Source organism: Gymnoscopelus braueri (genome assembly GCF_963280865.1).
Source record: "Gymnoscopelus braueri genome assembly, chromosome: 9".
NCBI lineage: Eukaryota > Metazoa > Chordata > Actinopteri > Myctophiformes > Myctophidae > Gymnoscopelus > Gymnoscopelus braueri.
The window spans coordinates 7,317,598-7,334,992 of NC_137610.1; the positions used below are offsets into that span (position 1 = coordinate 7,317,598).

The 17,395-nt window shown below is 42.1% G+C and overlaps 1 protein-coding gene across 3 annotated transcripts in view; it reads left to right on the forward strand.

Annotated features, from left to right (window-relative positions):
- LOC308091233 (FYVE, RhoGEF and PH domain-containing protein 4-like) overlaps positions 1-17,395 on the forward strand; it is a 134,103-nt gene that overhangs the window by 49,345 nt on the left and 67,363 nt on the right. For 2 of the 3 annotated variants that reach the window (XM_080436680.1, XM_080436681.1), the window contains exon 2: positions 14,949-15,032. In XM_080436680.1, the coding sequence (XP_080292806.1) occupies positions 14,949-15,032 (84 nt within the window). Of the gene's footprint in view, positions 1-8,720; positions 8,896-14,948; positions 15,033-17,395 lie in introns of those variants that run through there. The other variant, XM_080436682.1, reaches the window with a different exon arrangement.

Below are 17,395 nucleotides of genomic sequence, written 5' to 3' on the forward strand. Positions count from 1 at the left end.
ACAAAAAAATGTACTGACAAGTAAGTAAAACACAAACTTCAAACGGACACACGGGCCGATGCAGAAGTTTCTGAATTAAAAGGGAGACAACCTGGCACTTGTCAATATGGGTCGAACATGTTAGTAATGTTCGGTATGCAGCTGGCTGGTAATATTTCGTACTAAGAGGGATGGTAAGGGTGGTACTGACATTGAAAACACAGATCTGCATACATGGTGTTACCTGTGGCGAGCAGGTAAATGTAGCCAGGATTGGAGAGTGACACTGAAACACTCTCCTCTTATGGGTTGATATGAGACCCGTTGTGTAACATTAACCCACATATAGCAAATAGGCAGTGTGAAAGGGTGGCTATATCTGACTGGGTTAATCTTAGGTCAAATATCAGTATAGAAGGAAAATTAGTACATTATGACAATTGTAAGGATATATTCATGCAGGCACACAGACAAACCCCCTACATCTAGTGTAAAACTAATATTAGATAAATTCACCCGCACCGAAAACCAAAGCGTGAAAAAGTGGTATTTCGAGGTACAAAAAAATAAATCCATATATTCATATATATAGCCATGCATTGCTCGAACACCCAAGTTGAATTGTGGGTTATTCTAGACGCCTTGACATGCATATATATATAAATAAAGACAAATAACTGATAGTAACAGCTGATAGTCAAACATCTGTGTAAAAAAAAACGTCGGGGTATCTCCGGTGGTCTCATAAACATATACAGAGACAAAGACAAACTATATAATGACCCAGGTAGATAAGAGAATTTATGAGACATTCAGGAATGTCCTCCCAGGAATATAAGGTGATAAAACATTTTTACTTGACTCACTCCCTAGCGGAGTTATGTTAAACAGTAATTTACAAACAGGCTGATAATTATGAGACAAATGGTTCGGTAAAGACAATAAAGAAAAAGGTATACTCATCAGATCAAGGCAGGGATAAGTTACATGAAGGTCCCAATCACTGGACCATGGTACAATAAAAATAAAATTATATACTTATCAAATCTGATGTTGGTTCAGGGATCCCGACCCCGATGGCTGGACCATGTGGAATTTGAGACATGTCGAGGGTCCAGTCCAAAGGTCCAGCGATCGCGTCCAGGTCCAAAACAAAATAAATTGTGATACTGTTCAAAGTTAACCTTCATCTGAACAGAAGTGATAAGTCGTTACACCCAAGGCTGGTTCGTTTGATACGTATTAAAATATGGTCTGCCGGGGAAAGAGAGTCTGATAATAGCTCAGTTCCCCCCCCGTACACCATATTTCAAACATATCCGGTTCGAAGGACCAATTGTTGGAATTTAATTTCACCTCATGACCCACACAAAGTACAGATACTTGTAGCACGGAGACAATAAGGAAAAAACCAAACTCAGACAGGCAGCCATTGGGTATAATGAAACAATTGATTGTATTCAGATCAGAGAGACATTAGAAGGTTACAGTATCACAGGGGTCCGCAACATCGGCCGTCCGTCTCTCCGCAGTGTAACAGAGCAAGCACGAGCTTTTAACATTGTCCAGTAACATAAACATATGACATCATAGGATGTGACATCAATCGTCCAGCCGTCGGAGGTGTAATCCTGCCATTGGTGGAGAGCGATGAGGTTCCGTCGTCAGTCTGATGATGGTAGATTATGATTGTGTGACAGTTTATCTCTGGACAACAGCGTCCCCATGTCTGGGTCAAACACGTTTGACATCTCTGACCTGTCACTGGTCAGTGATGATTTGGTGACACTAAGGGAGACAGCTGTAGAAGAGAAGAGAACACCCAGATACCGTGTTCCCAAAACAAGATTGCCACAGAAAAGGCCTGCTTGGATTTGACCTTGGTTGGCAGACAGAGAGACTGAGAGTACAGAGTACTTTTACCATGACAAAGTACAGACCCAGATGGCATTATTAATAGGACATTGTTAACCAGGTTAAGGACCCTAGACACATTATGATAATTAAGATAAGAGATCAAATGAAATGACTCTATCAACCACTATAACCATTATTTTATACTTTGGCTATTCAGAAATGACAGATATACAAGCTCATAGCGCGTCACTTCGTGCTGCGCTATGAGCTTGTAGATCTGCTATTTTTGAAAAATCATGAAAATGTGTGCAAATCTTTTAATATATATATACATCTTTAACTGAAATCTAGCCTCTGGGGGTCCCCGGAACAAAACATTTTGAGATGGCGGTCCACGGCCAAATACATATCATTTTGGGGGTCCTTGACATGGAAAGTTTTGCGCAAAACTGTTAGGATTTAGAAGACATTTTTTGAATCGGCCTCAGGTCTTAATGGGTTAACACATTTTTGCTGGGGACCCCCCTGGAACCTCCTCAAGGACTCCTGTAGGTCCCCCGGACCCCACTTTGAGAACCACTGATAGACGATGACGAAAATAGCAGACCTACAAGCTCACAGAGCGCCTGAGGATGTGACGCGTTGCGTTGTGAGCTTGCAGGTCTGCTATTTTCGACACGCGACGCCGTCGTGCGACGGGCCGTAAATTGGTCTTTTTGGAGGAAGACAAACAGACCTGGTGCAGACCAAGGTTATATTAGTTTGGGATTTTTCATTTAATTTAGTTTTAGTTCGTTTTGAATATTTTTTTTCTAATTCAGTGAGTTTTAATTTGCTAGTTTTCATTAGTTTACATTTTTTGGGTCTTTGGGTTATTTGTCAGGTGCAGGATTGAAAAGGTAATAAAAACATAACAAAAGATAGCATTTATTTATACATACAAGTAAACGAAAACTATAATTTCAGTTCGTTTTAGTTAGTTTTGTAAACACACAATACAGTTTCAGTTAGTTATCGTTTATTTATTTTTATTATAGTTTTTATTTAGTTCAGTTAATTTTATTTTTTTTCAATTTTAGTTTTCGTTATTTTGTTTAGTTTTTGTTAAAGGGATTGTAGGCGATTCAGAGATAAACAAAGAAAAAAACTCCAGCAGTTCGTTTCCCCGACCACCAGGGGGTGACGCAGGGAGGAGTTCCATAGAGTTAAGGGGACTTCTAAACGGGCCATGCCGAATATAGGTTCCTTTATTCGGATATAAATATATATATAGACATATTTTTCAAATTTAGGCTTAATGTTGCCAACAATCCCTTTAACTATGATAATCTTGGTGCAGACAAAGGCGTAAATCCCACCAACAGCCTTGGGGTGTCACACCCGGGATCGGCGCCCCTGGGTGCTGAGGAGGAGTAAGGTGAACCAGGAAGAATGTAGGACAGATAGAGGATGAGCGAATGAGCGCTGCTGTTGATGTTATCATGTGTTCTCAGTTCCCCCATCGATCCTCTCACTCCCAGAGTTCAACGTACTGTCTGAATGTTAATCACTGTTCTCTGTCTCTGTCCTTTCCCAGCTCCTGATAGTCCTCTCCCTCTCAATTCTGACCTCTATCTCTTGTCTCTCTTAATCAATATTCTTCGTTGACCGGGGTCCCCCAGGGCTCTATACTCGACCTGGTCCTTTTGTCTTTCTTTCTACACCAAATCTCTTTACCGAAAATAGCTGATCTAACAACAAGGACTGTGATAACGAGCACTTCTAATGCAGTGGTTCTCAAAGTGGGGGTCCGGGGACCTCCAGGTATCCTTGAGGGGTGTTCCAGGGGGGGAACACCATAAAACCCATTACACCGGGAAAGCATTTGTGTCATTTGCAGATATACAAGCTCACAGCGAGCTTGTACATCTGCTTTTTTGAAAAATCTTGAAAGTCTTTGAAAATGTTTCAATGATTTAGATTTTTTTTAACACAAATCTTCTCTTCTGGGGGTCCCTGGCACAAAGTATTTTCAGATGGGGGTCTGTGGCCAAATACATATGAATTTGGGGGTCCTAGATCATGAAAACGTTTGAGAACCACTGCTATAATGTTAACGGACACACAACAGCCCCACAACTTTAATGAATCTGACAGTGCCTGGATGCAGCCCCTGCATCGTGTCACTGTCAGATTCATTAACGTTGAGGGGGAGTTGGGGTGGGGGGGGGGGGGGGTCTTCAGGTTGGGGATCACAGCACTCAACACTGTTGCTGTGTGCCCTCATTAGTCTGGGGACCAGAGGACATGGTGGCATCACGCTGGGCGCTGATATAAGCATGCTGTGACCTTGTAGGGGGCACGTACGGAACAGGTCAACCATACTGAGGGCTGTGTGTGTGTGTGTGTGTGTGTGTGTGTGTGTGTGTGTGTGTGTGTGTGTGTGTGTGTGTGTGTGTGTGTGTGTGTGTGTGTGTGTGTGTGTGTGTGTGTGTGTGTGTGTGTGTGTGTGTGTGTGTGTGTGTGTGTACTTGAATTACTGTACTTGTGAGGGCCAAATGTCCCCACACGTATAGAGATATAGACATCGTGAGGACCATTTCCTGGTCCTCTGTCCTCACAAGAGAAATGGTTGTTTTTATGATTATGTTTTTTTTTGGGGGAGTTAGGAAAAGATTGAGGTTGGGTTTAGTATTAGGATTAGACATTTAGGGGTCAGGTTTAGGGGTTGAGATTGGAGGTATGCCTGATTTATACGTAGTTGCACGCCGCTGTCACACAGATTTTAGGGTTGAGGTTAGAAATGTGTTAAAAATGGCAACCAAAAGAATGGCACTCGTAAAATAACCGTCATAAAATGTGGACGTCCTCACGAGTATAGCAATAGAAACGTGTGTGTGTGTTTCTGAGGGCAAAGAAGCAAGCAGCATTGTATGCAGATGTGTGTTCTGTTCAGGTGGCTGCAGGCGGTTGTTTTATGCTTTCATTACATTCACGCTGTGCCATGAGGGGGAAAAAAGGCAAAGTTTGGATTTATTGGCCCTGTCAGACGACTTGCCATCCAAGTTGAATTAATTCTTCCTGTCTCGCTGTGCGAGGAGGAAGCTACAGTAGGAACTATACGACAGCCAAATGTACTGCATGCCCAGGGAATGTTTTACCTCCAGAAAACGGCAGAACAGGACAGACGACAGGGTTGTTAATTTGAAAAGGAAGGTGGTTATGTGCAGCCATTTTTTCCAATAAGCTGCACTTAGACTTGCAGAGTAGCGGTTAACCGTTCATGGCCCATGCGTTAATACAGTGGTTCTCAACCAGTGGTCCGGGGACCACCAGTGGTCCTTGAGGGGGTTCCAGGGGGTCCCCAGCAAAAGTAGTTAATACAGCATCACAATCATTTTAACCACTTTGTCCATTTAATGTTGGCTATTCAAAAATAGCAGATATACAAGCTCACAGCGAGTCACTTTGTGCCCCGTCGTGAGCTTGTATATCTGCTATATCTGATGTATAACTACTTTTCTTTGTAATTTAGATTTTTTTATAACATAAGTTGTTAAATTGTCTCTTGCACAAAACCTTTTCAGATGGGGGTCCGCGGCCAAATACATTTCAATTTGGGGGTCCTTGGCATGAAAAAGGTTGAAAATCACTGTGTTAATACAGAGAACCTGATAAAAGGGAGCAGGGTAATAAACTATATAACTTTCCTTTTATCTATTTACGTGTGTTATGTAAACCAGGGATCCTCAACCTTTCGTAACTCAAGGCCCACCTGGCTATGAGTCAACATGGTCAGGGCCCACATACCCAAATACACAGAAAACGAGCCAAAACTTAGGACATTTCAATCTATAAGGTTTGTCCATACAGATTGAATTTTGTCTGTTTTCTGAGTGCATTGGGAAGTGGGCCCACAGTTTGCTGACCAGCACTGTGCAAAACGGTATGGCAGGCCTGCAAATAGTTGTGAACTTAATTATTCTATATATACTGTGTATCGTCTCTGTCGGGGGGGAAACCTCATGTAACCAAAACTGTTACTTTTCAGGATTAAAATTAAAATAAAACAATTGTAGCAGATCTACAAGCTCATAACGAGCTTGTATATCTGCTACTTTTGATACGTTTGTGTGACGCTGTAGTATGATCAAGTAGGACATTAATTCACAAAAAAACACCAAAGCACCTAAAGAATATGGAGATAGGAGGTTTCGACCCGACAGCAACAATATTTAAATTAATAACTATTTTGGACAGCAACTCCAGGGCCCATCGGGAGGTGTTCTCTCATCTCACGTCACAGCATCAGGTCCAATATTTCAGACACTGTCAGAACTCTGTCGGGAGCCCAACGCATCGCACATTGTGAGCTTGTAGATCGGCTATTTTCGCAACTGTCTCCAAAAAGTAGATCTGCTACTTTTGCAATTTAAAAAAAAAATGTCACATGTTTTGGACATACTGTATGAGGTTTCCACCCGACATTGACGAAATCCATCAAATTGCGAAAATAGCCAATCTGCAAGCTCACATCGGCACGTTGCAACGTGTTGGGAGCTTATTAGATATAATAAGGCAATTTTTGCCAAAATGTTCACCTATTATTATGACATGCCCAGAATAGGGACGCTAGGCTTCATTCATGTGGTTAAAAGGAATTAATCACAGCATTGAAATTGGCAGACAATTGAGACACAGACAAAGGCGCTGAGAGACAGACAGCCAGGGGCTCGTCTGTTTGTCTTGGTCACATTTAAGGTCTTTACGAGGACTTTGAATGTTCACTCCATTATGTTTGTGTCAGAACATTGTTCATGATGTAAGAACCAGAGAGATGATGAGGGGAGAGGAGCCTCATCTGGTCTCATTCAACGGCCAAGCTCCTTTGTGTTGAACGCTAACACCTCTGCTCACACACACACACACACACACACACACACACACACACACACACACACACACACACACACACACACACACACACACACACACACACACACACACACACACACACACACACACACACACACACAGTCACAGTCACCAGTGTAGACACCCAGCGTGATTAAAGGGGTGTGACTGGGCATAATATTAACATGTTCGCCCTCCATTATTTATGAGCTGTGTTCCGTGGTGGTTCTATATGTAGGCCAGCCATGCAAATGAAGCTTCACACTACTGTAAAGTAAGGTTACGCTACTGTTGTCATTGGATTTAATACGCTCCTCTCTCTGGGTGAGATAACAATATTGATATCGTGATATCGTTGCTGTCGGGCAAAAAAACTTGTATCTCCATGATTTTGTATTGTTTTTTTCCCCGTAAATGTATGTACTTTGTCCTTTTTTTATTCTGTAAGTGGTTTCCTGTGTCTGTGGGTTTTATAACTATTAGAACCAATGAAAAGTATTACCAAGAGCTTGTGACTAAATAATATCTAAATTGGATCCATTGGAGGAACACAGGTTCTTTTAACCATTTCCTGAAAAGTATGATGTCAGACTTTGCTGGCGATGCAATCAGGTGTTTTGTTTTGTTTTGTTGTGTGTTTGTCATGTGATGTAATCACTTGTACATGTTGGCAAAAGAACACAGAACATGCACTGCAGATAACAAACTAATTGAGGCAGCAATTCTGCTAGAAAGAAAGTGGGTTCCCTCATTCTTATCTGGCTGGACCTGAAGCTGCATAGAGTTAAATATTAACCGCTGGGCTGCCTTCCCTTTACTTCAACAGTAAACAAGTAATATAGTTAACTGTAACTATATTTCTTTCCATAAAACAATCCACATGCATTATTATCAACTTTTAGTTTCCTGTCTTCTGTCTTCTGTCCGTCTCTGTGGGGTGGAAACCTCATATGTCCCAAACTATTACTTTTCAGGATTCAAATGAAAAAATAGCAAAAGGGCGTTATTTTTTTAGTATGGAGATAAGAGGTTTCTGCCCAAAGATATGCATCACTTCATGGGTCACCGACGAGACACCATTGCAATATGTTACATATGGATTCAAGGCTCAGAATCAGCTGCCTTTTTATCATTTGTATTTCTTTTGGTGTTGTTTTGTTTTCCTTTGAGGAGGTCGCGGCCCAGATTGAGATAGTTCAGGGGCCGGGCCTGGCCCTCGGCATTGTGTGATGTACAGCAGTGGTTCTCAAAGTGGGGTCCGAGGACCCCCAGGGGTCCTTGGGGGTGTTCCAGGGGGTCCCCAGCAAAAGTAGTTAATATAGCATCACAATCATTTTAACCACTTAAACATTTATATGTTGGCTATTCAAAAAGAGCAGATCTACAAGCTCACAGCGTGTCACCTCGTACCACGCTGTGAGCTTCCGCTATCTGCTATTTTTGAAAAATAATATAAAAATTGTTGTATATATTATATATATCTATAGATATATAGATATATATATAAATATATGGTCCTTGACATGAAAATGTTTGAGAACCACTGATTTACAGCATCCTCTCCTCTCATCCTCACTCTCCAGTGCAGTGGTGGCACTGACTGGAGATCAGCTAAATTTAATTTCAATATTTTCCAAAAATTAGTACTTCTACTGTACTTTTGTTCCTTTTGTTACTTTAAGTTGCTGCCAACGTGCACTTTTGTTCTTTTACTCGAGTAAAACTTGGATGTTACAGGATGTTTTACTTGTAACAGAGTATTTCCACACTGTGGTATGGCTACTTTTACTTCAGTAAAACAGAATCAGAGTACTTCTTCTTCTTCTACTGCTCATCAAACCGGTTTGTGCAGCTTTTACATGCAGGTAAGCAGAAGAGATTGATGCATACAGTAAACATATCGCAACACACTTGGCGCAACCAACCCACAAACGCTTGTAACCAGCCTGTCCAAAACATGAGGAAACTGGCAGAGGGAGAGGGCCAAAATTAAACGTTATCGTGATTCGTGAACGTCGAGCTAAAAAGGAATAGAAAATATGGACGGATCCGGTTTGACAGAGAGCTGCGTGGGGGAAACCCGGAGAGGTACTGTCGAGATGTTACGTGTTTTTTTCCTGGAGAAGGCAGGCCGTGATAGAGCTGCGGCTGACTCTGATTGCAGCGGTGAGTTTTACAATCAGACATGTCGTTAAACAGCTGTGCCAAAGTCTCACTGACGAAAAGGTGTGGTGGGAAACTCTCCTTTATCACTCTTATTAGTGTTGGAAAGTACATTCACAGTACTTAAGTGTAAAACATTTTGGGATACTTTGTACTTCTATGTCTTCTACTGCATCTCAGAGGTAAATATTCTTTGACAGCTTTATAGTTACTTTGCAGATTTACTGTAGAGAATTATTACAAAACATACATTAACCACTCAGGCCCTATTATGTTTTTGAATACAAGACTTTAACTTGTGACAAAATATTTTAGAATTGTGGTATTGCTACTTTTACGGGGCCGGCAGTGGCTCAGGCGGGAGAGCGGTAGAGCGGGCTCCCCCAGAGTGAGTGTCGAAGTGTCCTTGAGCAAAGACACTGAACCCCTAATTGCTCCCAATTAGCAAGTTGATTTCCTCCGCCGTCGGGTGTGTGAATATGTGAATGGGTGAATGTAATGCACATTGCATAGCGCTTTGGATAAAGGCGCACCATTTATGTAAAGATTACATTTTTCTTCCTCTTACTTTATGCACACTTTAGATCTGTATATTGTTTGTTTGTGGCTCTATTAAGTAAAATGTCTCAAGTGTGTGGCAGAGTAAAGTACAGTAGAAATGAAGTGCTATTAGTGGCTTCATGCATACCTACACCTTGTTATCTTATGTGGGCCTGTGGGATTGTGTTAGGTTTCTTTCAATATATCATCTCTGTCGGGTGGAAACCTCATATGTCCAAAACTGTTACTTTTCAGTATTCAAATTCAAAAACGGAAAAAGTAGCCGATCTACAAGCTCGAAGCGCGGCGCGAAGCGCGGCGCGAAGCGCGGCGCGTTTCGAGTTTGTGGATCTGCTACTTTTGCTGTTTTTGTTATTTTTTATGATCAAATAGGGCGTTAATTTATGAAAAAACACACAAAGTTAGAATATGGAGATAATCGGTTTCTGCCCGACAACAACGATATCCTAATATATGCTGATGACTCTCTTAAAACTAGCCAAATGCCTCGTCATCTAATCAGTGCTGCTTAGCGCTGCATGAATGGATTAACGAAATTCCCCAAATCATTACACCTGGACAAACACCAAGTGCCTGCACAGTAAACGCCTCAGTATAATTCAAGGCTCCTCACGGGTCCATTTGTTGTGGGAGATGCGAGCCAATTTGCCTCGCAGAAAATGGATGTAGGGGTGCGGAGAATGGGAGAATTATTGACATTATTCCGTGGTGATTGATGATCACAGAGCCAGGTGATGTCATGTGCTGCCTGAGCCAATAGACCCACTGCCTTTATTGTTGCTAAGGAGGAAGCTAAAGGTAAACACACAAACACACATTCTCAGAATGCACATTCTCTCTCTCTCTCTGTCTCTCTCTGTCTTCCTCACACACTCATTCTCACACAATCAATCACAGCGGCTCATCTCCACTGATCTGTGAAGTGTGCCATGGCTGGCAGAGAGGCCATGCTTCAGTGGTTTTGAGGAGCAGAGATTACTGCATTATGTAAACAAAACATGACATGACCGTCACCTCACACATGAGCTCTGTGGCTCGCCTTTCACACAGCGAGAGAATACCTGCTACAAGCACCTTGTATGAACTCCACCTAATTCTATGTATAGAAACTGTTTACCATATAACAAAAAGTATTGTTTTGTTAAATTAATACCCTACTTGATCATACTGCAGTGTTACACAAACGTATCAGACAGACACAATATGTACTGTGCTAGTTTTATTCATTCATTCATATCCAAAACACTTGTTGGTGACCATAAAATCAATCCAACTTGCTTAATTACTGTGAGGTTGATGCTCAACAGTGGTTATCAAATACTCCCAAATAGTAAGTGTTTTTGGCCGTGGAACCCCATTAGAAAAGATTTTGTGCCATAAGGGAAGATTTTGTCAACATTTTTCGAGGACTTAAGCGGTTAGTTGGCATTGTTATGCAGAGTCAGCTTGTTGTTGTCATTACGTCATATTAACCTCAGACTGGCATTAAACTGAATGGCAGCTATTGACATGGCTCTTTCATTAAACCCACATAGTTTCTCTTCAATGTTCAAGTCACACCATGACCTATAACTACTCTGCTGTGTGTGTGTGTGTGTGTGTGTGTGTGTGTGTGTGTGTGTGTGTGTGTGTGTGTGTGTGTGTGTGTGTGTGTGTGTGTGTGTGTGTGTGTGTGTGTGTGTGTGTGTGTGTGTGTGTGTGTGTGTGTGTGTCACGTGCGTGTGTCTGCGTGGGTGGGTTATCGGGGGTGGGTGGGTGCGTATGTCCGTGTCACAGTTTGGGTCACAGTGTTGTTATGCAAAGAATTCACGCCACAAGTCCGTTGGAAATGAAAAACAGGAAGTTTACGGACAGGAAGAGGAAGTTTGGGGTCAAGAAACCAACAGAGTCTCCCCCTCTTCAGCAAAGCATTCTGGGAAATGTTCAGTTTCCCTTCTGTATGCTCTTGTATCTGGTGATTACTTTAAACCAGAGGTTCACAATCTTTTCTGGATCAGGGCACCCATCTGATGGTCACCCATCTTATATTATCATTAACATCTTTAAAAACCAGTGGGACCCGGCCCACAGGTTTGGAACCGCTGCTTTAAAGTCCTGATTAAACTTAATTTCCAGAGTATCTAACTTCCCATGGTAATGTTAACGTACACTATGTCCCACAGAACAGGATGGGCAGGTGGGACGTAACATTGGGAGTCATTTTATCTGAACATTGAAAAGGGACTCGGTAGAGAGGCAGCTCGGAAATCGGGAACGTTCACGGTTCGAACCCCGGCTTCCCCTGTAAGGATAAGGATAAGGATAATTCCTTTTAACAGGTCGTTCATGAAAGTCCTTGCGGTCTTGTTTCCAATGAGAACCTGTGAGCAATTGGGGTTAAGAGTCTTGCTCAGGGACAAATTTCATATCATCGGCACATATGCTGGGATAGCCTGGAATCGAACCTGGGGCAACCAGGGCCAGCTGGTTCCCTAGGCGGGTTCACTAACCACTCAACTATGGCCGCCCCTGTATGCTTTGACTTCTGGCACTTAAACCCCCCAGTCTATTCTTAGTAAAACGGACTTGAGTTACAACTGTACTTGGACCGCTTTTTTCCATCGATACCGAATCTCTTCAGCAAAAAATTGCCGCTCTATACTGTAAGCTCATTCGCATTGCGAAGCGTTGTGTACATTTTGATGTTGATATGGACCTGGAACGCATCTGTGTCACCTTTTCATTTGAGCTAAAAAGCATTAATTTACACTTTGGCTATTCAAAAATAGCAGATATACAAGCTCATACAAGCTCTGCTATTTTTGAGAAATCGTGAAAACGTGTGCAAATCTTGGAATATATATTGTTTTAAAGCGAAAATTTTAAACTAAAATCTTTGCTTCTGGGGGTCCCTGGAACAAAATATTTTGAGAAAGGGGTCGGCGGCCAAATACATATAATTTTAATCCTTGACATGAAAAAGTTTGAGCACCACTGATATAGAAATATATGTTTTTTTCAGAATACTGTTGGGATTTAGAAAATATTTGTAGAATCGGCTTCAGGTCTATAATGGGTTAATACAGGACTTGTTCTTGTAACAGAGTATTTCTACATTGTGGCATTGCTACTTTTACTCAAGTTCAAAAAAAACTTCCACCTCTGGTAATTTCCTCCTGTGAGTGTGGGTGTGTTTTAATGCGGCCACGGTGACACGGACACCTCCCCCACATGGGGAAACAAAAGGCATATAGCACATTGGATCACATGACCCCTCTGTGGACTATAAGGTCACAGTGGACTTAATGCATGGCCTCGTACGTGCACGTCTTCTGAGTGTCCGCTAGGATGCTTTGTATATTGTCGCTGTCGGGTAGAAACCTTGTATGTCCAAAAGCGTTGCTTTGCAAGGAATGGGGAAAAATAGCCAGTGTTCCAATGGATCCAATGTAGTTATTATTTAGTCACAAGGATCTTGTTAATACTTTTCATTGGTTCAATATTTATATGCGATGCGACTTGTGAGCTTGTGAGCACGACAGTGTTGTGTGATGAAATTGTAGGGCATTAATATACCAAAACACATAAAGCGGTTGAAATATGGAGATATTTCTGCCCGACAGCGACTATAAGCTGCTAGTATACATGCTATACCCGTGTGTGTGTGTGTGTGTGTGTGTGTGTGTGTGTGTGTGTGTGTGTGTGTGTGTGTGTGTGTGTGTGTGTGTGTGGAGACAGCAGGCATGCCTTGTCATGAGGTATCCAGATGGTGGGTGGAGAAAGCCCTGCTTTAATCCCTGTGCCAGGATATTACCCCCCATCACACACACACATATACGCGTACACACGCACGCGTGCGTCACACACACAGGCCTGCACGCATGCATACAGACACAGATGTTTGTATTACTATACTTGTGAGGACATCAACATTTTTTATATAATTTTTAACCCTATCCCTAAAGCTGAAAATAGCTGATCTACATGCTCACAACCCGATCGCAAGCTCACAACTTTGTCTATTTTCTGCACGCGACATTACATTACATTACATTACAGTCATTTAGCAGACGCTTTTATCGAAAGCGACATTGAAACGCAACCAACTATAAATCAGGCAAAATTCCAGCCACAACCCCTAAACTGTTCCTCTCAATATCTAATCCTACGATTCCTACCCTAACCTGAATGTTTTCCTAATTGTAAGCCTAATTCTAAATTATTTTAATGTTTTTGTTTTACCATTAATCAAATGATATTTTTTTCTGCTATTCTACTGGGACATATGGCCCTCACAAGTATGGCACACACGCGCGCGCGCGCACACACACACACACACACACACACACACACACACACACACACACACACACACACACACACACACACACACACACACACACACACACACACACACACACAGCCATTGGTTGCTCCCCTCAATCAAGCGGTCATGCTGAGCGTGTCCGTTTTTCTTTTAAACATCATTATTCACACTCGTTTGCAGCTTCATCGTAGCGCTCTGTCATTCCTCTATGTCTATGCTGTCACTGTCATTGTTTTATTTACCAGTGTTGATACAATAAGTATCTCTTTCATGTGCATATTGAACATTTGTGTTGGGAGAGTATTAGAATGCGTGGCCTACATATCACAGCCTGAAAAATGATAATATAATCTCTAAGGGCTGCTTCTATTTTATAAACAAAAACATGATTAAAGCAGTGATTATTAAATGTAGCTATTGTTACTTATTTCTTAGTTTCTTTCTTTTCTTTTCTTTGTTTTATATGAAAAATTAAAATAGCACATCTACAAGCTCACAATGGTGGTGCATAATGCAAGTTGTGAGCTTGTAGATTGGCTATCTATATATGGCTTTGTTCAGCGGCAATGGCTTTTTGAGACCTTTTATTGTGATATTTCACACAGTAAAACAGAGGCTGGTTGGGTCTCAGCTTTTTTTCTTTAGAAAAGAAAAAATGCATGGGTTCCCGAGGCTAGGTCTCAGCTGACCCTTGGGCTATGGGATCTAAATGCAACTACACTGCCTTGTATCAGAACTCGCAAAAGTGACGGAGAGAGAGACAGTGCCAAAGCATGGTTCTGTCACTGCAATGCCTATTTCTCACCTCAAATGTTTTCAGATACATATTTTAGTGTATTGTTTAAGTTTAAAACGAGAACCTTTGTAATGCACGGTCCGGCTGTCATCTTTAATTAGACTCAGAGCAGAGTAGTCAGCGCAACAGTGTCTCCATAATGATCATCAGCTGTGTGTGGAGGAACATTAATGTGAACCACACAGGTCAATGCAATCATGATTCATAGTTATTCATAAGGGATTGCTGACAGGAAGTAATTAAGATTGGACTTTTAGGGACTTTTGACACAAGGATATGCACATTTTGTTTTTAATCTATTGTAAATTATATCTACATTATGACCATGGACATGCTCTAACAGTATAAAACAGGGTGTAAGTGTTGGTTCTGTGTGTTTGTGTGTGCTTGCAGAGAAGAAAGGCAAGACCAGCTGTTTCCAGGTGACGAGCGCTGACGAGGAGGCCTGTGTGGCTGTGAAGATCCAGCACTCCACAGGTAGGCGCTGTCCCCTCCACTCACCTCCACATTCACCTCCACCTCCATCAGAGTTGCCATTTATTAGCTTGTTTTTCTGTAAAGTCGGTAGCTGAGGGTTGCTGTTTTTTGGGCTTGTTTCTATAAAGTGTATCTGCTTATTTGGGCTTGCTTTCTAATGTTGTTCTCATTGGTTCTTAAACATTTTCATGGCAAGGACCCCCAGATTAATGTATTTGTCTGCAGACCCCCCCATCTGAAAATATTTTGTGCCAGGGACCCCCCGTACAAGATTTTGTTGTTAAAAATGTTTAAAAAAAGATTTCAAAATTACAATATTTCTTTCCAAGATTGTCCCCCCTTTTTAAATAAATAGCTCTACAAGCTCTTGTAGAGCCTCTGTGATCTACAAGAACATGTAGATCTGCTTTTTTACAAATAGCCGTTTTCATAGACCTGGTTGCTTATTTCTCTTGCAAAATCTGGCAACACTGCCTCCAACGCTCCACTGTGGTTTCCTTTACACTGTAAAACACTGAGGCTTGGTCTAAACATGGAGCTGTGAGGTTCACTCTCAGAGTGTAATAGAGATGGTGAAGTGTACATCAGTGGTTCCTATAAGGTGGAGTCCACTGACCCCCTGGGGCCAGGGGCCTCCACTTGTCATCTGTGTGATGAATGAACTCTTCCTTCCAGGCTGCAGTGTCTCTCTCTCTCTCTCCTCCATCTTTGTATCTTCTATCCATCATTCTGGATACATCTGTCCCTCCCTTACTCTTACTCTCTGTCTCTCTCTCTCTCTCTCTCTCTCTCTCTCTCTCTCTCTCTCTCTCTCTCTCTCTCTCTCTCTCTCTCTCTCTCTCTCTCTCTGTCTGTCTCTGTCTCTGTCTCTCTCTCTCTGTCTCTCTCTGTCTGTCTCTCTCTCTCTCTCTCTCTCTCTCTCTCTCTCTCTCTCTCTCTCTCTCTCTCTCTCTCTCTCTCTCTCTCTCTCTCATATATATATCTGTGTGATGAATGAACTCTTCCTCCAGGCTGCAGTCTCTCTCTCCTCCATCTTTGTATCTTCTATCCATCATTCTGGATACATCTGTCCCTCCCTTACTCTTACTCTCTGTTCTCTCTGTATCTCTCTCTCTGTCTCTGTCTCTGTCTCTGTCTCTCTCTCTGTCTCTCTGTCTCTCTGTCTCTCTGTCTCTCTGTCTCTCTCTCTCTCTCTCTCTCTCTCTCTCTCTCTCTCTCTCTCTCTCTCTCTCTCTCTCTCTCTCTTCTCTCTGTGTGTGTTTTTATGCCATCTTATTTTATTTTGTTGTTTTTATTTGTCTTTATTTCAACTTGAATGCCCCTTTATGCCTTTATATAGTGCTTTGAATTGAGTGTATTTTTCCTTAGTTTTCACTTTTATGTTCAATAAATTTAGTTGAAGTTATATTCACAAGTGAGCTTGCTAGTTTCTCTCTCTCTCCTCTCTCTCTCCTCTCTCTCTCTCCTCTCTCTCTCTCTCTCTCTCCTCTCTCTCTCTCTCTCTCTCTCTCTCTCTCTCTCTCTCTCTCTCTCTCTCTCTCTGTCCTCGGCCCACCCCATGTCTCCTGAGAGAACAGATTGTGGGGTTATAATCTGACCTGGACCCTTGGATTAGGGATGAGGCAGGGTTAATCTGGAGAAAGACTGGCTGGTTCAACATAAAATGGGCTAATCCCCCACCAGGCCTTACTTACGGCGATCTGTCGCTCTGTTTGTGGTCACACGTGCACAGACACACACGCATACGCTCTACCTTTGCTATTATTATCATTGTGATAAATAAAACCTTGATGTATTTGTTCATGAAAGAGAAGCAGTACCTTGCAGACCCTTAGAGATGGTAGATTATCAATTATTCAGACTGTGTTATGTGGGCCATGCGTTCTAATACTCTCAAGTCTCAACACAGCCGTTCAATATTCACATAAAAGATGAAAGAGAAAATATCTTATCAACGATAGTAAATAAAATAATGACAGAGAGGATGCTATGTTGAAGCTGCAAACGAGTGTGAATAATGTTTGAAAGAAAAACAGAGTGTGTGTGTGTGTGTGTGTGTGTGTGTGTGTGTGTGTGTGTGTGTGGCGTGCGTGCGTGCGTGCGTGCGCGTGATGCATGTGTACATATTAACGGTCAGAGACAGCTAGTTTGCAATAAGGTGCTATATTTGCACCAAGGTGTGAATTGACAGCGCTGTGTCTGTGGTATACTATTTTTAAATACTGTATGTGGTATCCATGTCAGTAAAACGTTCAGGTCACTGTCAGGTGATCTTACTGGTGATGGCCTACACAGCACTGCTTCTCACAAACGGTGTCCGGGGACCCCCAGAAGGGGTCCTTGAGGGGGCTCCAGGGGGTCCC